The 25,830-nt window shown below is 48.2% G+C and overlaps 1 protein-coding gene across 1 annotated transcript in view; it reads right to left on the bottom strand.

Annotated features, from left to right (window-relative positions):
• Positions 1-373: 373 nt before the first annotated feature.
• LOC144172842 (uncharacterized) overlaps positions 374-25,830 on the bottom strand; it is a 48,090-nt gene continuing 22,633 nt past the window's right edge. Inside the window, exons 4-9 of the mRNA XM_077701459.1 lie at positions 25,667-25,797; positions 21,616-21,718; positions 16,702-16,833; positions 14,757-14,845; positions 2,508-2,588; positions 374-565 (exon numbers count right to left, since the gene is read on the bottom strand). Coding sequence (XP_077557585.1) covers positions 412-565; positions 2,508-2,588; positions 14,757-14,845; positions 16,702-16,833; positions 21,616-21,718; positions 25,667-25,797 — 690 coding nt within the window. The 3' untranslated portion in view covers positions 374-411. The remainder of the gene's footprint in view (positions 566-2,507; positions 2,589-14,756; positions 14,846-16,701; positions 16,834-21,615; positions 21,719-25,666; positions 25,798-25,830) is intronic.

The following is a 25,830-nucleotide window of genomic DNA, read 5'->3' as shown; positions in this document are numbered from 1 at the left end:
GCGCTCACGTGTGCAGGAGCCATCTGTGAAGATGCGGTTTGCGTGAGAGTATACAGCCGGCTGATGTGGTCAAATGTTAATCGTAGGAGTATACTTTGAGGCATGCTCCTTTTGGAGTCAATTTCGGGAATGCTGCATCTGATGTGTAGGTGCGAAAGGGTCCTGGTTGGAAAATTAGATGTCATTGCTTTTGGTGCCTGGGAGGGAGCAGAATGATTTAATGTTCTGAGTGATACCCGAAACTCGTAAAAAAACGCCCCCAAGACAGCCAAGCCATGTTGGACACGCAATCCCACACCTAACACCCGTTCATAAACTATAAAAATGTCACCCACCCACATTTTGTTATCCGCCCTATTGCTGCATACGAAAGGAAATCTTCGCTCCTTTTATTATGCCAGCGTGGCGTTACTAGGCAGCGGTGAGCGCCGCATCGCAGGTCGGTTGCGCAAGAGGAACCGGAACCTTCTCTCCGCCGAGATTGTGGCGCCGCCGGGCCAACTTCTGTCGGATCTTCTCGACTTCGACGCCGTCCCAGTGCTTGCTCGTGGGCGCCTGGAAGTACCTGCGAGGTGGGTCAGCATCAGTGAATTAAACTGCGAAGGCGCCGCCTATCCCACGACCGACTTGATCGGTTGGAAGGGAACGACATCTGAGGGAGGTCTGAGGGACATCTAAGGGACCTCTGCGAAATGTTTTACATGTTAGGCTTCATTGAAATGATATTTGTTCAAGAAAATGGCTTTGGCTTAGCTCAGCTAGCTCGGGATATGCAAAGCGAAAGCTTGGTTTAGTTTGGTTCGACGCTAGCTTCTCGCGCTTGGCATTCTGGACCCCCTCCAGTGAAGCAGCTCTCCCGGCGGTATCTGCAAGATGGTCATGCCGACGACGGCTCAAAGCCTTCAGCTCCCACGAAACGCTCAGAGAATGCCCGGCCTCACTCTCATCCATGACCAAGCTCTCACTGACTAGGAGAGCGCGTCGCTCCCCTTAGCCAAGCGCGCGGTGAGTCACGTGGTCAGGTGGCGACGCAGCTGCGGAGAGCGCATGCGCCAAGCCGGCAGCGGCGGCGGAGCTCGGCGCGGCGAGTAACGTGATGCATTGCCAAGGCTATGGTGCAGCTGCGCTCAAATGGAGGTTAAATTGCTGGCGACGGCGAAAGCCGGCTCGACTACGCGAGTAAAGATTTGCTATATAACTGCAAAGTAGGCTTATTGAATCAGTTTCCAGTGAACAGATCCTTTGTCTAAGCGCACCATTCTCGGAACAAGGCACACTTCTGCAAACGCTGCTCACGTTCTAATTTTATTGTGTGCGTGCCTGTCTGTGCCTGTGACGTGGCATTATGAGACCTTTCACTGCAGGCGAAAAGGCACCCGGTTCGTCCGCAGGGAGTAATCGCATAACGGGGTCGCATAACGGTGAGGGATCGCATAACGTCGGCGAAGCCTCAGTAGGCGCTTGTTTGACCTTGGCTGAACTTGAAGGTCAGAAGGACGTTACCATGCGTTTCCTGGGTTTGTACGTGGAGTAATAAGCTTCGCTTAAAAGCTCTACAGCTGGCTATAGTGTTAAAATAAGCTGGTCAAGCTGGAAACGATTCTTTCCTCAGTAGCAACATGATCGGCTGCTGTGGGGAATAGCACACCGTTGAAGCGAGGAGCCTGGGAATCATTTTGGGAGGCGATTGCTAAAACCATTGCGCTAGTGTTTTGTCGACAGAGCCGCCCGTAAGGACGTGAAGATGGCGAGGGTGGTCATCGGCGGCGAGAAAAACATGACATGACTTCTTCTCGAATCATTTATTCGTCCTACTGGCACCTCCCTCTACCGACGGTAGAGAAGGAAACGTATTCGTAAGCTAAATGGCGGTGCAATTAGGTCCTTGGAATTCTTCCAAACGTATCGCTCGTGCAACGAAAGCCTTATTGTCATACCTTAAAGACACAAGTCTTGATCAGACTTTGTAATTAGTTTAAATCATACGCTTACTCCTCTTCATCATTATAATCACCATCGTCATCGCATTCATCTGGCGTAGCAAGCCAGGCATCTTAGCTCGGCTGACATCGCCAGTTTTCATTCAAGATCGTTCTCTCTCTCTCTCTCTCTCTCTCTCTCTCTCTCTCTCTCTCTCTCTCTCTCTCTCTCTCTCTCTCTCTCTCTCTCTCTCTCTCTCTCTCTCTCTCTCTCTCTCACACACACACACACACACACACACAGAATTGGGCGCATTTAGCGGCGACTATAGAAGCTGGTCTCGCTTCCTCGTTATAATAGAGGCCTTATATCAAAGAGCCCGTTTGCAAAACATGAGTAGTCTTTTAACTCTACTCGACTGCGCGTATTCTCTCTACTGAATAAACGTACTTTTGCCAAACACTTGACTACGAGAGGTTTCACACTGAGGGCCTGCTCAAACCGTCATAAATCGGACCGGTAGAAACGAGGAATCGAGGGGGTAACTGCGAAGATAAGACGAAACAGAACATTTGCCAAGCACTCACCTTTTCCTAACGAGCTCAGCGAGTTCTTCTTCCGCTTTGCTTATGCTCGTGCACGACATATTCTGCACCAACATGTCCGTACTGAAACGATAGGACAGAAGAGAGACGATGGTAGGAATTTTTATTTCGTGTAGTTAAGGGCGTGTTTGTTGATAAATATTTATTAAAAATCTTAACAATGCAAAACTGTCACCAAGGCATCCGGTGCACCAGAAACACTCCGCAGATAATACTGCCCTCAAGTGGTTCCACCGTATTCCTGCTGCAAAAAACTCACCCCTCGCTACCTTCCTCACCTCGTCTGGCAGTTTTCTAAGTTTAGAGAATACAGAAATTTCTAATCTTTGACACCTCCACCCCCTTTCACCTTAGTAGACTGGAAAAACACACTATCGTTCAAATTTTGCTGTTTGGCATTAGGATGGGGTTAATACGAGCATTATAGTGCTAGTCTACTACGAAGCGGATACCCTCTTATAAAAGCACCTCAAGACTCGCTCCACGGTGCTCACAATATCTGCGATCTACGTTTCCTCCCGTCCTTACCAGCTCCGCCCCCCGCCCCCCCCCTTCTCGCGGTCCCAGAGCCTTCCTTTGATCAGCAAACGGTTTCACAACAACCACATGCACGTTTGATCACGTGCTATGATGATGCGCACAGGCTTGGTGATGATATTTACAGCCCTGACACAAAATATATGTTTTAGGCGTCTCTACTAACGACATCTCAACTGCGGTGTCTCAGCGAACAAAGTTCTCACAAATTTGACACTTGCTTTTTTAAACGCTAGTGTCAAGCGGACGTTGCACGTTGGTTAGTTCATTGTACGCAGATACCGCAGCGTTTTTTTTTCACGCAATCGCGGATGATTTTAATGTAAGTCACGTGTGTAACCCAAGAATGTGGCTCGCACTTAGTGTGTGAGCCGTTGCTTTCAGTGCATTGCAGTCAAACCCGGCTATAACGAACCCGGATAGAGCCAATTACGCTATATATCGAACAAAAATAATTCAGTTAGGGAAATACATGGGAAACATATTCCTTATAACGAAGTTCACATCCGATATATCGAACTCTGGGCGCCTAGAATGGCCACCGAAATGCATGATCTCGGAGCGGTGATTGAGATGCTGATTGGCCGCGACCACGGAGCAAGAGCCGCGACTGAGACATTGCGCCTCGCATGGAGCGACGTGGCGCCCAATACTTTCCGTAACTGTTTCCGACGCGCGGGACTCGCGACGGAACCGAGTCCGGACCAAGACAGCAGCATCGGTGAACTGTGGGAAGAGCTCGCCAATGTTCCCGATGATGTCGCGAGTGAAAGCCGTCCGACGCTTATAAAGAAGCGCTTTCGGCTGTCGATGTGCTCCGCCAATGCTTCTTAGATTTTGAGGACGCGGACTCGGACTGGTGCAAACAATGTTTCGTGTAGAGAATGCCATGCTAGTTGAAGCCGCCAAAACGAAAGTGAAAACAAAAATCACCGCTTTTTTTTGCAACGTGGGCAGTTGAGGTGGAAAGTAGCTTTATTACTTGCAATAAATGGATTATTTTGGTATGGTAATGGCTGCTGTACTGTGTTCGTTTCTGCATACGCGGATGGCGGAGTTGGTGAGGTTGGGGGGGAGGGGATCCCGCGGATTGCGAACTCGTAACAATAGCCTTGTTATAGGCGGGTTCGGCTATATCGAACTATTGGATATATCGAACTAATCGCGGTGCATATTGCAGTTCGCTATAAACGGGTTTGACTGTATTGGAGACACCATGAGTACAACCATGGCGATACACTTCGTATGCGATAAGTAACATTTACGAAGTTTAATTTATTGCCCTCGCAGTTTCGTCATCTCGCCCACTGCTCTTTGCTTTCCCGCTTTTGAGACCGCACCTCGTACGGGCTGCTCGCTGCCAGTGGTGAGCGGGATCAGCCTGGGTTACGCCTTCTATTCAGTTAAAGGGACGCTGAAGGCAACCAGCAAGTTGGTTTGAAACGAAGTTTGACTTTCCCATGACGTTGTAACGTTGATTCGTAGCCCAAAGATGCCTTAATTGCTTAGAAATCGCTTTCCCTTCTTCCCTTTCCTTCCTCCTTTCCCCCACAGCGGTTAGCCGCTGTTAGCGTCACGATACACGGGAAGTACAGTGTACTTGAACGTCGAGGTGCGTCGTGCGAGGGGGGGGGGGGGGGGGGGGGAGGGGGACAAATAGAGCACGGGTCCCTTTTGCGCTTTTGCGGTGAAAAAATTGTACAGAGCGCAGGCGTTCCAAAGAGAACTCCTGTTGCAGCCAGCGCCCCCGAAAAGTTTTAAAATAAAACTCAACCGTTATTCAACGGGTTTTATAAGACTTTATACCTTAATAAGACTGTTTAAGGCAATGAATAAGAAATAATTCAACAAAAAAAACTTTTCAAACCAGCTGGTAAGCAGCGGCCACCAGGGGCGCTGCCGCGCTGCTTACAAGCGGAGTTCCTCAGCAGAAATTTTCGTTGCAAAAGGGACCCCGCAATCGGTCCTGAACGACACACATGTTTCCGTCTCCAAAACGCTGTAGTGGCAAAACTTCCGGTGACGTCACACAAAAATAAAAAAACAAAGAACAAATACGCAGAAGCCGTTTATGCATTAAGTAGTAATAAGAATGATCATAAAAAGTAAAAATATTGCTGCGCGTGTAAGCATTTACATCGAAACGTTTCACGCATTAACGAAAGTGGGGCGGATGCGCCACGAGTGCCTTGTAGTGGTAGCAGTAGTTATAAAAAAAATAATCATAATAAACAGCGGACGATCGCGATTGTACAGGACGCGATGGCGCGCTGCTTTTGTTTGTATTCTCGAGTGACAATGGTTGTGATCGCATTGTTTTTCAGCAGTATGCCAAGCTTTTCACATGGACCATTTCACTGCCGATGCTTGCCCCGAGGCCTGTCGCCGATGCTGTAATTATCGATGTAATTATTAATGGTATTTACTAATTAACAGTGAGAGGTAGCGGTTGGGTAAAAATGCACACAGACTGCCCTCACTGCGAGTTGTGAGCCGGGCACGCTGTTTGGCGTTCCGTCTGGACGGAACGCTAAGCAAGGGCTATTTCGAAATCCCCGTCACCTTTTCTACGCTTGGTAAAGAGCGCATCCTGCACCTGTAGTAACTATTTTTAGTCAATCCACGTTTAGTTTTTAGTCAAGTTCACGAACAAAAAACACAGCCTCCGAAAAAGTTGTAGTTCTGGGTATTCTATTTTTGAAATGTAAGGGCGGAAAGTAGATTGCACGATTTCTTTCTCAGCCAGCTAACACACGGTGATATAATCGCAGGAATAATATTAGAATACAGCTGCATCTGATGTTGGGACCATTTTTACAGGGGCCGTGCTCACATTTCTCGAAATTTTTATTTCCCCAGAATGCGTATGTGTCAAAATTGGAAGGTTAGCAGCAAAAGTAGATAAAGAGAGCGTTTAACTTAACTGCACCTGTTGACTGTTGTTTGCGAACGGTTTTGTTTATTGTCCGTACCAGTTAACAGTGGTTCAGAGACCAGAGTCACATCACTTTGTTGGTACGGTGTAGGGTACCACCATTGTAGCACTAGGCTGCATTGCAGGTGCTTAAAATATAAATTATAGCCTACATCTGAGAATTTAAGTCCCAAAACCTGTGTCACCGAAATCATGCAGGTGCCATTGACAAAACCTTTTTCACTTATTCTCTACAACTGCAATGCCGCTATCTACCAACAACTCAGCTCCAATTTCTAGAATTTCAGTAATTGGCGACAGTGCCAGTGTTTCAGTAATCTACTTATGTACCTTATTGTCGCTTTCCAGTTTTTGCCAGAATTTGCGTAGACTTCTTGTCCCGTTAATTGCAATTTTTGAGGTGAAGATGTGTGCTAGCAACCCTTTTTTCTTATATTGATTTGATCAATCGTGTGGCGGCACGAACAACAACAAACAAAAGCACTTTCCAGCCACCTCATTCCATAGAGGTGATTTCCCGTACAAGCTGGGTCAACTTTTCAAGCGTTGTAGTCACACGCCAGGAGCATCTCCTAGTGGTAACAAGGGCCGAGCGCCAGGCTTGTACCTATTTTCTCAATGGGTGCCCGGCACCACCAAGGCGCACGAATGCACATGGCGACTTCCACAGCTACGCTGGACACTCTCCCGCCTTCGAGTGGCCTTAGATTTTCCTACTAGCGTACCAGTCAGCGAAGCGTCGCATGTGCGCTTGTGCAGCGCTTGTGTGGAGCGACCTTTACTTGGAGCTTGATACAGTGTAGAAACTAACAAAGTAAAGAAAGGTGCATTCTTCCATTCACAAACGTGTCGTGGCTTAGTTCCAACTGAGCGAACGAATTGCGACGACCCGTGGGCGGCCGGTGGACTAAACGCTGGGCCGACTGACTCTGTCGGAAGGTCGGCGAGCCCTGCAGTAGCGCAGTCAAGCCAAGTCATCTCCTCCTGATGTCACACGAAGACACCACAGAAAATTCGCGAGGGTGCAGAGAGGAGGACCGCATTTTAGAATTCATTTTTCAACTAAATAAATTCGCCTAAACACGCTCAGAGCGGTCGAAACATGACCTATGGACTGCGGACTACAATTTGCGCCAGTAATCCCGCAATGTTTACAAATCACTTCAGTGTCCCTTTAAGTGTGGGAGCGGGCGAGTGCAGCCGAACGAGCGAACGGACGAGCAGCGAAACGCATCACCGTCGTCATCTCTGTCGTTACACGGCGGCAGAAGCGAGTAGCTGCGCAAGGCGTAGGAGACAGATCGAAGCCCCTCGAAAGCGCTAAGGCAGGCAAGGGTCGCGACGCACAGCGTCTCAAGCTGCAAGAAAGTGCAACCCTTCGGCAACGCGGGGCGGAAATAGGGCGTCCCAGGCAGTCGGTTGTATATTAATTTTATCACATCCTGAACCAACGTGAAATGCCCAGAAAGGATTTTTTTTTCGATATGAACCTGTAGCTTGGAAGCGGCCATGGACGGCGACCAATGGGAAGCACAATATTAGGTCGCTATCGTGACGATTATCGTCCTGCGAGACAGCCCCGATATATCCGAGCAAGGAGGGCTCGCAAAGTTAGGAGACACGGCGATAACTCCGTAGCAAAGACTGTGAGCCCCCTGGAGGCTTGGAGGGGATGACACGACACTGCGATATGATTGCACCTGTTTTCTACTGCCCTACCTTTCTTTTATATAATCCAGAAAAGCGGGCTCTTCGAAGGTAGATTTCAGATGTTTGACCTCTTGGCCACGCACTCACAAGGGTACGGAGGCATAAGAGCCTTCTGCGCACGGACACGGCTAAGTTTCAAGTTTCAAGATTATTTCAGCTTTCGTCACTAGTCGCACTCGTAGTTGATGCTACCGAAAGAAACGAACAAGTGACCGGAAATAATTGAGTAGAAAGAACCAAACGTGGTCCTGATGTTCGATAGATGCTACACAGCTGCCGATTCTTCCACGAACGGCCGGTGCTCTTTCACTGCGCGAAAAAAATCCTCGTTCCTCATGTTACCAGTGAAAGTGATGAAATGGCGAAAGCCGGTGTAGTTCTGAATCTCATGATACTGCTCCGAAACCTGGAAATTTCGAACTACCCGCCGTCAGTTATTTTGTGTGAATTCTGCGCACATTCCTCCTAGCCTCCGCACTGCAAATAACCCTGTTTTCCTTTTCCCTTGGCCGCGCGACGTGGCTTAGTCATAGCGTGCAGAATGTGGCATGACGTGAAATGAGCCTCCAATCTCTCTATATACTTGGGCACATGTTAGGAACAAAAATATCTCAAAGTATCAAGGTATATCTCGCCGTATAAGGGACGGATACGGATGCCAACGCGTGCGCGCAGTCTGAAAGGAGCTCGCGGTTAATGCGTGACAACGTCTGCTTTTAGGGGGATGCCCCTTAGGGGCTCGGGCTGTCAGCGTCTCATGTCGTCATCTCATGTCGTCGTAGTATCATGTAGTCACGGTACTAAAACAACGGGATACCCGTTTTTCATCGCCTCACGCTAGAACGCTTCGTGCTTCGAAGACACGAGACATATAGCAAAGCTGTATACTTGTACCCCCCATGGTTTCATTTCGGTGGGCAACAGTCGACAAGGCGCCAAGAATACGCTTACACACTGCATGCTTCGCCCCTCCCCAGGTTTCACGTTAGTGGAGATGGGCCGAAAGTTTCCTCGCGTAGTGTGCTTGTCTTCGCTGCGGCAATTTATAAGACGGTGAAGTCCTAAAAATCACGTGAACGCCTCGTGTCACGTTCAAAAGACTCGCAGTAAGGCGCTGCTTGCACCGTACTGAGGAACAGTCGGCTGCGGCGGTGAGGAACAAGGGGAACTTCCATTTTAACAGCGAAGCTTTCTTCGGCGAATCGTTAACAGGAAATTTCGTTCGCCGAAGCGGAAAGGGCGAAAATGCTAGGCCAAGAAGCTTGAAGGAAAGTGAAGAGGAGGCAAGGATCTCAGGAGCAGGTGTTGGTAGTGCGCGCCTTTGGGTTCGTAGCGCACGCGGTGGCTGTGAAATTTGGCTGAGTTTGACTACGGACTCTGGAAGTTTGGATTTTAAACTTTAGGAGGGTGGATCGTGAACTTTGATTTTAACTCAGTTCGAATGGACAAAGCTTCACTTTTTAATCATTTTTCTCTTAAAAAAGCGACAGAACTAAGAAAAGACAAGTTAAAGCTGGTGAAGACCACCATGCCCGTTGTTTCCTCAGTCTTCGCATCTGAACTGCGAAGGTGGCCGAATTTTTTATTCCCGAGTGTGTACCAGCTGCGCCGCAGCGTGTTAAATTCTGTAGAGCGCGCGTCCGCCTCCTCTCCCATCCAGTATTGTGCCTCTGCAGCCGTATTCTCCCAAAACAAGCGACCGTACATTTCCTACAGCAGCGTTTTGTACCACAGCTTTTGACATCAGGATGGGCTAGCAGAGCAAGAACCTCTGTGGGAGACCGGCGCCGCGGCGGGCGGGTGTGCACACCGGTTTCGCTCCCAATGCGCACGCGCAGTGGTGCCTTTCGACGACCGAGCACTATACTGGGACCGATTTCCCGCTCTGCTGGCTCGTTCCGTCTGCCCGAGCAGGAAACTGAATACCAGAAAATCGTTGGAATGTTGTACAAATGTGCTCCTGAAGAAGCGAGGCTTGGGGTAGCCCGCCGCGGTGGCTCAATGTTGCACTGACAGGCCAAGGACGCGGGTTGGATCCCTGTGCCAACGGCCGTTCATCAGACGGTGACGAAAAGCGAGAACGCCCGTGGGTCGAGATTTTAGCGCAAGTTAAATATCCTCAAGGGGTCCCAATTATTCCGGGGCCGTCCACTACGGCGCTCCTCATAACCCGGGTGTAGCGGGGCTACTGCAGGCGCGTGCCATACGTTAGTTCGATCCCGTTTGATTTTATTTCCTCCATTCTACCAACGCTATGGCTCCCAAGACAACCCCCTCCTTCGAAGAACCTAATGTTGAAACTTTCGATGAAGACGAAGATGAAGCTGACACCGAGCTCAGTACGCGCCATAACATAAGGAACCAACCAACCAACCAGCAAACGCGTAGGCAAAGAAGAGGAAGACGACCAGGAGGGGCGACAAGATGGGCGCTTTGAAGACGGTTCTCTGTAAATAATGTAAATATATGTGCTTTTCTCCGACGACGGCCTCCTTCATTGCTTCCCTGAACGTCTTCCGCACCTAATCGTACCTCATCCCTTGGGTTGTTCGGCCTGGACAGTGGTCTTTCAAGGTTAGTGAAAATCTGGGGTCCACCGTCCACCCTGGACGTACCGGTTCTCTTGCCACATGTGATCCCAACAACAGTCAGGCTCTGCTGGCTGCAATGACGTCATATACAACTTTAAGGGACTGAAAATTGTTACGACTAGGCTACTCCTCCTGCCTCTCCCATGTTCATAAAGTTTGGTCCCAAGGCCTTTCCTTGATTAATAAAGGATTACAACAACAAAATTACCCTCCCAACCAAAGAAAGTTGACAGCAGCGATAAAGCTCCTTTGCATTAAAACTGCATCAAAAGTGCGTCAAAATATTCGCTAAAAGGGCGTCCATCCTTCGCTGAAAGTGTGTCCAGTAGATAGTAAAACCTTCAAAGACCCAAATCGCAAATGAAGAAAGAACCCACCCGAACATTTTACGCGCACTGAGTCAGCGCATCGACGAACGGACTAAACGCATACCGATACGTGGCTTATGACATGAAGGTATACATACTATACGCCTCGAGCGCGGCCTGTAGGGGCGCCACTGAAATCCCCCTAGCGGCCCGTTTCAAAAGCACGCGCGGGAGTCCCCGGCCCGCTCCCCCCTGTCGCCGTTGCTTTTGGGGCTCGTTCAAGACAGCGATTTACCGTTTGTCTGCGTTCGAAATACCGAATAACGTGGAGCAGGCACTCTGTTTGCAAGCGTGGTGTGTTCACGAGAGTATAAACGTTTATGACGCGATCTTAGTGAGATCTATATGAGCGCCGGGGGTGTGTCACAGGCCGGCGTCCCGGAGCCAGCATTTGCATGCAGCTGATTGCAATTCCGCTGCCCTGAAATTTAGTGGCAGTGTCTCCGTAAGCAGTGTTTCCTCCGATGGTCATGTTGCGGCCATACACACTATGATGTAAATCGACTTTGTGCACTTACAAAATCCAGCGGAGCACTCATACCTGACAGCACGCAAGTTACGCCTGCCAATATCACATATCAGATATTGATCAGTACCATGAATAAGCCAATGCGGCATAAATTTCACAAACATTGTACCAAAGAAGTACGATGGATAATGCAAAATTACACTCCGGAGTCAGCACACGACGACAAATTTAATGCTGTGTCGTCTTGTGCCGAGGTGAGCGCTCACAAAGATTCATCTGTTACATTTATCCTACACGAGAAGCGCGAAGATGGGCTTATAGAGTAATCCGCGTCCGTGACCAAACTCTTCTTCGAAACATCGTCATATGACACAGGGAGACTACAGAATCTAGCTAAACCGAAATCAGATACCCTTATCAGATACGACACTCTTCCAACGAGCCCGTGTGTACAAGATTTCGGCGCACGTTAAGGATCTCCAGGTGGTCAAAATTAATCCGGAGCCCTCCACTACGGCGTGCCTCATCGTCTTCGTTGCGTCGGCGCGTTAAACCCTGCAATCAATCAATCAACTATTCCAACGACACCTCGTATCGCGTGTGAACTGCCTACCCTGTATTCTTCAAAAAATGCGTCCGCCGAGTGATTAGCCGTTCGTTGAAGGCGAAAAACATACGAAAAGTGAACACGCAGCTTGTGTGTGGGATTACTAAAACGTTCATTCGTCGATTTCGCTCCGAATTTGTAAACAACGATAGTTGAGCGTCCTCCTCCTCACCTCCCCCCCCCCCCCCCCCCCCGTCTAGCGAAATATCAGTGCACTTCGCATCTAGTTGGTCTGGTGAATACTACCTTGCTCAAACAAACGTCTTTAGCATTTTGGAAGCTGCACTCGTTTTTTTTTTTTTCATTCCCGTACGACTATTCTATTTATTCCTGACTTGCAGACCATTAATTTTCCCGTGGTTTCATTAACATATACCTTGGTTCTTACTATAAGGCATGAGTGGGCACATATCTGACAATGCACAGCCTTTGAGTGTACTTAACATTTTCGCGTGGCTTATATTCCCATAAAAGGCACAAGTTTTTGTCAGTATCGGGTTATCACATCCCCGAAACATATTTTTCTACGACGTACATATTCGAAGTAAAGCCGCATTTGTTGTCTGCGATGCAAAACAAACCAACCTCTTACAGTGCCAATATCAGGTCTAAACGAGGCGACAATAAATAGAATTCACTTGTGCTGACGTGTTCGAAGGTGACAGCGGTGATATGCTGCTGCCGCCGCCGACGCCCGCAAGAGCGGCCAAGAAGCGCGCAGAACCGCCTCCCCGGGTAGCTCTTGTTGGCGTTAGAGCGCTCTACCAAGACGCAGCTGTTTTTTTAAGTGCCCTAAACGTGCAGTTACCTTACAGACGACACCATAACAAGTTGTTTAGTGCGCGGAAAGGCAAAGAGAAGCGAAAGAGAACCAAAACACTGCATGACCACCTATCAGCCACGCAGCGCTAATCCCGCAAACGCCGCGGAGAAGCGGCGGCAGGCGGCGCAGCGATCGCGAATCTCGAGGCGTATACTCGGTGACAACTTCAGAACGGCACCGGAAGTTGCCGCTGTGCACCGTAGCCGGATGTTTCTCCGCACGGCGCAAGTAGGGCGTCACTGGGAATATTCTGAACATGGCGTGAGCCGTTCCCGTGATTTTTTGGACTTAATATGCTTATAAACGACTCCAGTGACGACAAACAAACTGCGTGAGACAAGGCAGGCGATATCACGCATTCATAGCAAACCCTTTTCAAAACGCGCGCGCACTGACGTCACGGGTCCGGCGCTTTGGCGGAGTGATACACTACATGAGGTGGTGCCGTTCTTGAGTTGTAACCGAGTATATCGTACCCCGCCGTGATCGATGCGTGCAGTTTTTCGCAACTTTCAAGTAACCGTTTCGGCACAATGGAACGCACGTGCCGTTTGTCCTGAGATCTTATAAGAGCTTTTCGGTCGACCAACCTGTCTTTGAGGAAATGCATTTTAACAGGGAAGTTGTTTAGCAAATCGTTATTTTTAGTGTCCGCAGTTAAAAATGACATCAAAATATCAAGCGCACGTGAGCCCGCGCACGAGAGCTCGTACCTTGGCGCCGACCGCCCGGCAGAAAAAGAAAAAAAAAAGAAAATGCCGAGCGCTCGTGTGTGCGTGCCCCGCGGCGATCGCCCAGAGTCCCCGGCGCACGTTTGTGAAGCCAAGCATACCCACTTGGGGAGATTGGCCAAGATTGGCCGAAAAAAAAAAAAATCCAGCGTCCGCCGTAACGTAATCGTGATAACGCTCGGAAAAAGAAAGACACGTCATAGCATACGCCCGTCCAAGGTGATGTCCAATGATTATCACTTCCAAAAAAATTAAAGAAGCTCACACTTATAGCAACAATGATGGAGTAAAGGTCGTTGCGGCAGCGAAGAAGAAGCAAATCGGCTTCAATCATGGACTTATACCTTCGTGATGGCCGTGAAGGTTGCGTACAGCTTAGCTACCTTCAAGTCGTACGCGTTAGTGTGAGCTTCCTTCCTTTTTTTTTTGACAGCACACCACCGGTTCCAATAATCAAGTTTTCGCTTCAAGAAACAGCTATGCTTTTGATAGGCAACCGAATAAAGCTGCAAGTGGGAGTGGGATTACAATTGAGCGCATTGTCGTAACACAGCCTTGCTGGTGCAAACGATTACGTGAAGCCAACTCTACTTACAGCTTATATTCAGCTTTACATCACGTACGTCGCCGCTATTTGAGCTAACGCTGAACGCCGCATCACGTTCACGTCACTGTCTTTGAAAATTTGCTTTGCGAGCTACCGGAATCAACCCTTACATGCTGTTGCGACCGAGCGGGGGCACCCGATCCTTACTCCGTGGCCTCCAACATACGATGGGTAGCGTGTATGAAGCGAGCGGCCAGCCGGTGTTGCAGCCGTGAAGAGAAGTCCAGAGCAGTAGGATAACGTAACTGTTTACTTCATAGCGAGAGGTGAGCCGAAGCCAAAAAAACATACAATGCCCCGACGGGCGAGGTTACAATACAGGACAAGAGCAGAGCGACCGCATGGATTCGCTGCTCAGACAGGAATGAATATCAGCGTTTGTGCTGCTTCTTTTATACCCAAAAAACGCCCCCAAGAGTAACACGCCACGAAATCACAGACACACACACGTGTCCATAGTTCGCGAGTCATGGCTTCGCCCCTCGTGGCGTCCGAGAGAGGGGAGAGAGTGTCCTTGAAAGGTGCCGGGGTCGCTATCAACTCTGATCGCGCTGATAGCGAAACGTCTAAGCCGGGAAGGTCAAGCAGGTGCCTGAAGGGTGTGGCGCTGGCAGCTGCCGGTGGCACGTGGCAAAGCGAGGTGACTGACCCGGCATGTCGAGACACGAAAGTACGATTCACCGACACGCGGGCGCACATGGTCGATTCCCACGTGGTCGCTGATGCGGGAAACACGTGTTGCTGGCCGATTCGTAACAATGCCAAATTATCCGAGCTGTAGCTGTTGCCCCAAACAGGCCTGCCATTTTGCGTCAACAACCAGAAATGCATGTTCTTACATTCACAGCCTTACCTGTTCATTCCGACAACGGTGGTATGGACGCCGGGAAACTTGTAGAGGCTGTACCACAGTCCAAGTCTTTCTATGCTGTGGCCCGCTTCCTGGAAAACAAAAACAAAAACAGCATTATAGATTAGGACGCGAAGTCGCGCTCACTGCATGGAGTGCATGTGCATTCAGAATTTTTAAGAAACTGAGTGTCCCGTTGATATTTCACCAAACCATTTCAGGTGTTTGATATTTAGTGGGCTTCCGAGAACTGCAGGTATGAGACGGACAGTTGGAATTAGGGCGCGTTACGATTACCTAACCGTACCTGCCTGACTGAATGGAATCTGCTTCCCGAACCATCTGTAATAAACAATTTATTCAAGGCGGTCTTACTTGCACGCTTTTATGATTATTAATTAGTCAAGTCTTTCAGATCCTTGATCATCTGTAAAACCGTTTATATTTTCGTGATTGTTTTTTGTGTCTGCCTCCAATGCTGTGTGATTTCTGCATTGTAAGTCCCTTTCCTACTACTCCCTGTAAGGTCCTCAGTGACCTTGATGGTAAAATAAATAAACAAATAATAGGATGCCCAGTAGCTGAGGCTTCTCTCATACGCCTACACTTATTTTCGCATGTATTATTTGTCCATTTCTGTCCTTTGAATACTGGTACAAGGGAGTGTGAATAGTGGAGGAGGAATAAGTAGGCATGCTCTCTCGGTGGACAATACAGAGTGGTTAACTAGAAGGAAACCAGGTTGCTAGGGCGGGTACGATAAGCCAGTTCGGTTCCCCTCGACTCTCAGTCTTGATCAGCTTTCTTCCCTATTACAAACTGAGCTCATATAATGTAACGCAGGAGACATGGCCGCGGAATAAACCAAAACCACTATTGCTTATTTCATCTTCCACAGCTCTCTTTTTGTGGATTATCTCCCGTTGCAGCTACATGCAGAGCCCAGCCCTCTTTGGGACGCCAAAGAAGGCGCAGGGAAAGAAGTTGATCAACTTTTCCCGTGGAAGTAAGTTTATTTCTAGACATGAAATAAAATGGAGAAAAAAATTCCCCGCATTTCCCCGAGGGGAAGAATGTGAAAGTGCGAATGCACGAGTTCAATTTGCGCGGTTCGGTAATGTTCGCGAAAGAGAGATCACACACACACACACACACACACAACTACAAAGAAAGAAAGACGCATTTATTCACAGACACCTATTTGTGTTGTCGTTGTACTTGATTGCTAGAGCGGATCTCAGCTTTGAAATTTCGTGTCAGTACTCCTTTAAGCGGGTGCATTAGCCCTTCTCACGCCCGATTCTTGGCCAATCCCCCACGTGGGTATGTGCAAAGCCTCCTTTATAAAGTATAAAGGAGGCTATGGTATGTGCCATGTCAGCGGCCAGGCAGCGCGCGCCTATCTCCCCCCGTTGCCAAGAAAGACGAGGAGATTCCTGGCCAATCCCCCACGTGGGTATGTGCCATGTCAGCGGCCGGGCTGCGCGCGCCCATCTCCACGTGCGCGGACATCGCCGGTGGACGCAGGTTCAGGGTCGCTTAAGAAGTGCATTGCACTTAAAAACATGGTATACTGCTTGGACATGAACGTACGCGTAGAATGCCATTCCAACTATAGCTTCTAAGGAGGCTATAGTTGGTATAGCTTCTAAGGAGGCTATAGTTGGTATGGCACCGTAGACGCATAAAAACTTGCTCAGATCTCAGCGTCAACACTGCGGAGACACTACACTTAAACGACGTACGTGGTCATCCATACATGATGTACCTTCGCCTATCATCATCATCTTTTTGTTAAACCCGTTGTGTAAAGTTGACTTTCCTGCTGTTCGCTCTGTGCGATGAACGACGTCATCAGTGAAGCATAGCAAGCTTCGCTTTAATATCTGATGATGTATTTTGGTCACACGCTGGCGTGGTGAATGTATTTTGCTTCAAAAGAGAATACCTTGCAGAAACGGGCGGCCTGAGCACAGGCGTGTTTCAGGTCCTCGGAGGCCGGGTGCCAGTCGGGCGGCGGAGATGACGTCAGTAGGCCCATGCCTAGCGGAGCCGCGTTGATCACGCCCAGGCGCCGGCTCTGCACGCCAGCATTTGCGACGCGCAGCGTTTTCAATGCATGCGATTGCAAACTGGTTCTCTGCGAGTTGACTTTTCAGGCAGCTATAGTTATCGTGTAAGAACCACACACGCTTTGTAGTAAACGGCGGGTTCGTACCTTCACCACAATTCGGCTAATTCACACGTCAAGTACACCTCACGCACAAACTACAGTCAATCGGACTGCCTCCGTCCATAGCAAACTGGATTCCTGCCTATTTATCCAACCACATGCAAAATGTCAGTATTGAAAATAACTGTTTCAAGTCTTTACCCGCAACCTCTGGTGTGCCGCAAGGCAGCGTACTAGGTCCCTTATTGCTCTTGGTATATATTAATGACATTTTAATGTAGATGGAATCGGAAAGAGAAAATGCTCGTGTATCGAGATTTCGGCGCATGTTAAAAACCCACAGTAGGTCAAAACTATTCAGGAGCCCTGCACTATGCATGGCGCACCTCATAGCCGAGGTGTAGCTCGGGCGCGCTAAACCCCACAATCAATCAATCAATCAATCAATCAATCAATCAATCAATCAATCAATCAATCAATCAATCAATCAATCAATCAATCAATCAATCAATCAATCAATCAATCAATCAATCAATCAATCAATCAATCAATCAGTTGTTAATGCAATTATTCACCCATTGCAAATCAGGTTGTTTGTGGACGATTTCATTCTATTCAACGAAATAACTTGACCCAAGGACAAAATAAAATTAAATTCGAACATTCTTAACGTCCATCCATAGTGCACAAAGTGGAATATGAAGCTAAATGCCGAAAAATCTGTTTTAATGAAAATTACTGACATGAAAAATAGTTCGTCGTTTTCCGACAAGCTGCCAGCCCAGCCGCTTTGCGAGGCCAATGCTTACAAGTACCTTGATACAAACAATTAAGTTGGAACCTATACGTTTCTAACGTCTGTGCTTCCTGATTTCTCAAGCTTTGCATTTTTAACTTAATTGGCATCTCCAAATATTAAACTACTTGCATACACATCAATTATAAGACCAAAACCTCAATTCATATGCTCAGGCTGGGACCCCTACAAGCAAAAAAAAAAAAAAAACCATCCAGGCTCTTAAAATGATACAGTGCAAGGCTGTTCCATTTATCTACTCGAAATATCGTATGACGGCCTCACCCACTAATCTGATGAAATAACGTGGCATCCAGACATTGCAAGCACGTCGAAAAATAGAGAGAATAAAATTTATTCAACACATTTAAGAGCAACAAACTTGGAATTAGCCTCCATCGGTATATTCCATCATTGATGGCTCGACGTACACGGCATCGGCACAGCGCGTCACTAACCCTTTACAGTGCCAGGACAAACGTGTTTAAATTTTTTTCCCGCACACCATATCTGAGTGGAATGATCTGCACTTATCTGTTATCAGCTGCATAGATGAAATTGATTATTTGAAAGCTGAAGCGATGTGTGCTTATTTTTTTGTTCTGTTGCTGTATTTCACCCCATGTTGTCAGTGTGTTACAATGAAGTTCTTTTGCCCCTCCTGCCCCTTTACCCCTCGTGGCGTCTGTAGTATGTCATAAATAAATAAAATAAAATTAATCGTGTCATACCACTAGACGGCGGGATTTCGGTGCCGTTTCGCGCTCTATAACGATCGATTTACGGCACAGATATGTGCGTGTACAAGATAAGTACAAAGCGATTCCTTTTCCGGGCAGGTGATTTGATTCTTGGCGATGTTTCCAGCTAGAAAACCAAACCATTTACTCAGTCGGCTGCTCGGGGTATTTCTTCCTAACTCTTGAGGTTTCGCGTACAAACATGGTCAGGGATTGTCAAACTGCGCAACCAGCTTCATTTTCCTGAAATGCGAAAGTTAATTGTAACGGTGGATGCCCTTGGCTTCCGGTCTAAGTGCAAGGACTGAAAGAAACTTCTGAAAGTTCTGAAAGAAACTTCAAAGGTTGGAGCAGAACCTAGACAAATAAGCCTAGCATTTCGGTACTTCACATTAAAGTTCCGTGATTGCCACCGCAGTCTTTCGTTCTGTAATTTTCGATTACGCTAATTGACTTCGCGTCGCCAGAGTGCACGGAGCTGCGACAGTGTTACTGACGTATGCAGACTGGAAGTCTTCTACGGCGATCACGAAGCAAGCATAGAACCTCTAAACTACTAGCAATAAACAATCAATACTACGTCGCAGAGTTAACTGAATGATGCAATCCCTCAACCATCATGCAAGTTTCCTGCATCGAGTAGCAACAGGGGCGAAGCTATCTTTTAAAGCAATAGCGTAGCCATCCTCTACAGGTTTTTAATTTGACAAGCGCTGCTGGGTAGAGACATGGACAGGGATATTTTTTTTTGTATTCCACTTTCTTAATAATTAACGTCAACATCATTTGGCTGGAAATGTGTATTCGTTTTTCGCTTATTTGTGGCTGGGAAACACTGCTTTCTTGGGTTAATATCGTTTCTCCAGCGTGTAATTTCGATGACGAGGGGCAGAGACACTTGTCACCCCACCAATGCATATCCCGTAAGTGCATCCGTCTCCTCTATTAGGCCAGTAACGTCTCCCTTCCTTCGTTCCCACATACGTTTTCGCGTTATTTTTTTAGCTCTTGGTCCCCAACTCCTGTCTGCATTGCCAACCCCTTCTCCGGTCCCCTTCTCTTGTGTTCTCAATCACGTACTGCGAGAGCTCTGTCTAGCTCCAGTGCTGTCGCCGATCTCCTGGCTTCCCACCGGGCCCACCGACCATGCCAACCGTATCCGCAGAGATGATCCATGCCCCCTTCCGAATTACCCAGCCGTCGGCACCTTAACGCCATCAAGTAATCCTGGACCTAATTTTTCACTGGACCTGTTGTAGGCTGGGTGCTTACCAAAACTGTATGCGCTGACAGAGTGTCTAAAGAAGGTCCCGTCAACCAAACTGAATATTGCGACCAGGCCAAATTCCTAGTTAATGATCTGTAGACCTCAATATAGTGTGGACATATTAAAAAAAATGTTTGAAAATTGGCAGCAAGGACGACTCCATCATTACACCCATGTTTCTTTTGCTTGCAATGATTACTTAGTTTACACTGAAGTTGTAAATATTGCGAAATTCTCGTCTGCTGTCAATAAATCAGCTTCTACGGAAGGTAGACAGACAGCACCACGCTTTTTCACTAGAATAAAACTCTAGCCCTTCCAAGTTTTCTTCAGTTTATTAACTAGCGAGTATGCGCAGTCACAAATCACAAACGTGCTTGTTTGTTTTGTTTGTTACGCTTCTTGGACTGCGCCTGCAGCTCGGATCCGCTGGTCATCCTTTTTCACAGAGAGGAAGGGCACTGAATTTTTTTCAAAGCTAAGTTTAATCTCTTTCTCATCTCGTCCCTCATAGGTGCGAGCCGTTTTCTGTGCCCCCACTTCTTCTACAGTTAATCCTGGATGTAACGAACCTTTATGTAACGAATTCCTGGATTTAACGAAGTTTTTCAATTCCCCATTTCCACCTTCATTGAAGCCCATGTGTTTGCGACCTCTATGTAACAAAAGAGTTGCGAGGGTTAACCTGGATGTAACGAATTCGCTACGCTGATGAATCAAGGTTTCTTGCCCTTTTTCCCTGAAAAATCGGCTGGCGAAATCCACTAATCTAGCGAATTTCGCCCGCGGCGCAATCTCTCGTGCGTTTCCACGTGTGAGTGCGGTCTCGGTTAGGTGCTAGGCCTGCCTGTCGGCGTATAGTCGCCTGTGTCCCCTGATATCTGTGGTATGGGTTCGAGGATGATTTCTGCTGCCTGAATATGAAAAGATTCGTCTTTTCAAGACAAGCTCACAATTTTAAATGCCGTTTCTGCCGGCGAGAAAGAAGAACGTCACCGCCCGGTACAGTGTCACAGCTATATAGTTCATACCACAAGCTGGGTGCAGCACTGTGGAGGCTACATTGTTGTCAACAGCCCGCCCCCTCAGGGCGCCTAACTCACCCCGAAGGAAGTGACAAAAGGCGCCCGGGCCTTGCGGTTCCACTTGCCGAGAGGGGAGAAGGGAATGTCCTTTCAGGACCCCTTTCACGGCGAGTTAGGTGCCCTCAGTGTGCGCACTGTTTACAACAATGTAGCCTCCACAGTACTGCACCTAGCTTGTGGTATGAACTATAGTGGAGGCATTTTTTTACCTGAACTGGCTGCACTGATGCAAGCAGTGCAGCATATGTTCATTTTTTTTACTAATTGATATCCCCAGTAGCACTCTGCACTGGTCTGCACGACACTGCACAAATCTGCACCAGTTCAGGTAAAAAAAATGCCCCTAGTATCTCTTCAATAATTTCGACTGCAGAAAAGAGCGAGAAGTTCGCGAGAAGGCGGCCTTTCAGCATAAGTTTGGTTCTTGAGACGCGTTAAGGCACCGAAAAGTATCAAAAAGCAAAAGCGATACACAGTAACGTTTGTGAATTCGGGGCCGTGTCGTAGCAGCAAGCGCAAACCACGCAGTTTTTCAGTGTGAAATATATCCTTGCACAAAGGTGAGTTCAGCGTCACTTATGCCTAGCATATTGATTTCGCGTCTGCTTCATTCCCGCGAGCTTTAACTCAAAACCTGCATGTAGCGGAAACCTGGATGTAACGAAATATGCGACTTTTTGTCAACTTCGATCGTTAATTATATCCAGGTTTAACTTTATATGATTGTGTGTAGCGGCGGACCCCAGATATCAAGCACGAACTTTCCTCCGAAGAATCGTAAACGATGCAGCCGGCGCCCACCTCAAAGAAGTGCAGGTATTCGGCAAGCGAGTCGTCAAACAGCGTCCCCCGGCAGTACGTCAACACTGTGTCCAGCTCTACGGGGCTCTTCTCGATCACCTCCCTGCGTGCACGGCCAGAGCAACAAACGTTCACGCACTCGGGCTCCAAAACAGACCGCCTGGGCTTCCACATTTGTCTCGTTCACAGCGGCCATTTTGCGGTAGCATGTGTAACGTTCCGCAATTCGTAAAGACACACAGGCTCCACTCAGGCACACTAAAAGGTGCGTGTTGGTTCACTATAAGGAAGCCCGGTTAGAAAGACACTCGAAATTGCTAGCACGTTGTCTCCATTATCGGTTGTTAACAGAGGAAAAAGGTAGACCAACATGAGTCGAGTGCGGAGGGTGCTGGGGTGGTAACGTACGGTACTTTAAAAACGAAGCTTAACAAATATAGTACGCATTATTTAGCATGCTTCCAGAGTGTCTGAAATGTGTCTTCGACTGCAGGTAATTGGCGCCAGTTTTGCACGCAGCCAATTTGCCGCCGTTACAGACACAAAGCCGCAAACGATGTGGTTCTTAACATCTCAGTAAAAAATTAGCAGTGGCTTAGATCGGCTATGCCAGGATATACGAAGCGCGAGCCAAGGTTCAGCTGGTTATTCTTAGATTTCCTCTTTGTCTAGGATTAGCTTGGTTATCATGCTTACTGCTGCTGCAATGACACACACACACGATATACGCATTATGTAACACATGTATATATATATATATATATATATATATATATATATATATATATATATATATATATATATATATATATATATATATATATATATATATATATATATATATATATATATATATATATATATATATATATATATATATATATATATATATATCAAGCAGCTCCGGCGCAGTGTCACCAATCGCCCCAGAGCTAAGCTGGTTCCACAGGCACACGCCGGTGTTGCTGCGACGCACGAGCCATCGGTTCCACACCCGGCCACCCCTCGCATGGACCGGGCCGCCACGTGCGGAACAGAGGTCGGCGAAGACGCTGGGCGCGTCGGGTGTGTGAGAGACGCCGGGCAGCGAGCAACGTTCTGTGCGCCGTGTGACGTCACTGCTCCTCGCGCATGCGCAGCAGGACTCTCCAGGAGCCACGCGAAACTGCTCAACCTCGGCCAGCGTAGCTCACGCTACAAATTCAGTCCCGTCGGGGCCGCTTGCGCTTATTAAGCTTTATTTCGCCGCTATTTACTAGCCAGGGCGTCCCTTGCAGGAAGCACGCGTCCTAGCAGGAGCTTGGCAACACTGTGGAGCCTCACAATTACGCCACTGTTAACGCGGATGTACAGCAGTTACACCTAACCCTTGGATTTTGACGCGGCCTGTTTCTAAGCATTCTCGGTGAGTTTCGGTTTCTCTTTAGCCGCCGGTTTGATTTGTCCCGCATCTACTCCTCTTTCCTGCCGCGCACTGGTATTGACATCGCGAATGACGTCACTTACGGCGTGACGTCGCATACAGTCCCCGGCTATAATGAACCCGGATAGAGCGAATTATGCTGTATATCGAACAAAAAGAATTCAGTTACGGAAATACATGGGAAACATATTCCTTATAACGAAGTTCACATCCGATATATCGAACTCTGGGCGCCTAGAATGGTCGCCGAAATGCATGATCTCGGAGCGGCGATTCAGATGTGGATTGGCCACGACCACGGAGTAAGAGCCGTGACTGAGAGAGTTTTAGCATAGCGGCTCCCGTACGCTACGCTAAGGCTAGCGGGTGGCGGGACCAGACTGCGCATGCGCGCGCAGGGAGTGCGAGGAGGTTGCCCCTCAGCGGAGGGAAAGAGCGGGCATGGCGAAGGCAGGCCGCGCGGAACTAATCCGCCCCACCATGACGAATTTGCTCTCCCCAGTCGCGCCCCGCTACCCGCCGCCGTAGCGTTAGCGGACGGAGTACGCTATGCGCCTCGCACGGAGCGACGTGACGCCCAATACTTTCCGTAACTGTTTCCGATGCGCGGGAGTCATGACGGAACCCGCCCAGTCAGCGAGTCCGGACCAAGACAGCAGCATCGGTGAACTGTGGGAAGAGCTCGCCAACATTCCCGATGATGTCGCGAGTGAAATCCGTCCGACGCTTATAATGAAGCGCTTTCGGCAGTCGATGTGCTCCGCCAATGCTTCTTAGATTTTTGAGGACGCGGACTCGAACTGGTGCAAACAATGTTTCGTGTAGAGAATGCTATGCTAGTTGAAGCCGCCAAAACGAAAGTGAAAACAAAAATCACTCTTTTTTTGCAACGTGGGCAGTTAAGGCGGAAAGTAGCTTTGATACTTGCAATAAATGGATTATTTTGGTATGGTAATGGCTACTGTACTGTGTTAGTTTCTGCATACGCGGATGGCGGAGTTGGGGAGGGAGCGGGGGGCTCCCGTGGATTGCGAACTCGTAACAATAAGCTCGTTATAGGCGGGTTCGGCTATATCGAACTATTGGATATATCGAACTAATCGCGGTGCATATTGCAGTTCGCTATAAACGGGTTTGACTGTATAGTCCCGTGATGCGTGTATTTAAGCCTATTTCCTCATAACTGGCACTATCGGAGCAGGTGACTTGGAAATACCCTTGCATAGGACTTGCCCTGCGCACTTCAGAATGGGCTTATAGGAAAGAGTTGGGATTTAGGACGAGGATAGTTTTTACAAAATATAGAGGACCATCAAGTTTACGGAGGCTGGAAGCAGGAAGTTCTGAATTATGTTAATTCTATGAATAAATCACGCCCACTGCCCCACGCCCACTGCCCCAAATACAAGAAAGGCGCTCTGAGGACGCCGTTTCTGCTCGCGCCCTACTTTTTACAGTCAGACAAAAAAGAAAGGTGCAGAGATTCCCTAAGCATATTCTTATAAAATGAAAATGCCAAAGCGTTTTTCTCTAAGGTCGTCGATGAGTCTTCTCCCATGTATGCACTGAGCCGACCTCCTCGACATCCGAATAGTCACTTGTTGAAGAACCCCTATCCACTCGCCGGCGACACTTCTTGCGCATAAGAAGAAAGCCATGCAATTGAAACTGTGGCGAGATTTTAGATGCAAGCGCATTTTTTCGTTCATTTTTTTTATTCTCGCACTAAGGAACACGTCGCAGCCAGTGAGAATCGAGGGCCCTCCCAGGCCCAGAAACGCTTGGTAGCGTCTCTCTGACCTTCAAGCTCAGCCAAGGTCAAGCAGGTGCTTCGTGCGGTTTTGCGGCGCCGACGGAGGCGCCACCGACCATGGTTTGGTCACCCACGGAACCCATTCACGGCACCGACGGCTTCCGCAGTGAAAGTGTCTATTCGCGAGTTCGCTCCGAGGTGAGGAATGCGGACACGGGGCAAGAGTATGGGCGCGTGACATCAGAAAATGATACAAGAAGACGCTGACTGCATCAAAGTTCACTGTACGGTCGCTCCTACAGCGTCGACTGCCAAATGTGGGGGTGTTCACTACGCGCTTTCGCCATATAATATCGATATTTCTCGACATACTTTAACCGCGTTCAACTACGGCGACATTTAAGGCTACAGTTGTCTGTATGCATCGTGTTTGAGACGCAGAACTGCTTCTTAGGGATGACAGCCGTCAACGCTCGAGGGAGATAAAATTTGCTCACACCTTTCACCTGAATTCTACGTCACCTTATATCGCGTGCTTCTTTGGTCATGAACATTCAGATAGTGGAATGTCTACTAATTTTTTTTTTTTTGCGCACGCCACCCGCGTGCGTCTTTTGTGGATGTGGATGCTGTCTCAGTTCGCTCTTTTACCAAGTAGGCCAGATAACGCTTTCGCTTTCAAAAACGTTCTATTAAGGTCGTCGCAAAGGCCGCGAAGAACCATAATAATATTGGTGTTTGTATTTCGATGAACGGCGACAAAACGTGCGGATTCTTCTCACAAAATCGACGTTTTTTCCCATTGGCTGACACTCAATCAAGCGATCATATAAATAGCCCGCGTCGTTTTAGGAAAGACCACACGCACTTCTTACTTGAGCGTGTGCAGAGGGTACCCGGTAACGCCGATATGACGAACTATTCCGGCCTGTCGAAGGCTGTCTAATGCTGGTAGCGTTTCGCGAATGATGACGTCAACGTTGGGCGCGAACTCGACGTCGTGTACCTGGACCGCAGCACAACAAAAACAAAGGAACGC

Source organism: Haemaphysalis longicornis, unplaced genomic scaffold, assembly GCF_048455015.1.
Source record: "Haemaphysalis longicornis isolate Haplotype H1 unplaced genomic scaffold, Haemaphysalis longicornis Haplotype H1 scaffold_261, whole genome shotgun sequence".
In the NCBI taxonomy this organism is placed as follows: Eukaryota; Metazoa; Arthropoda; class Arachnida; order Ixodida; family Ixodidae; genus Haemaphysalis; species Haemaphysalis longicornis.
The sequence above is the reverse complement of the archived record's forward strand: the minus strand, read 5'-3'. Positions and strand labels throughout refer to the sequence as shown.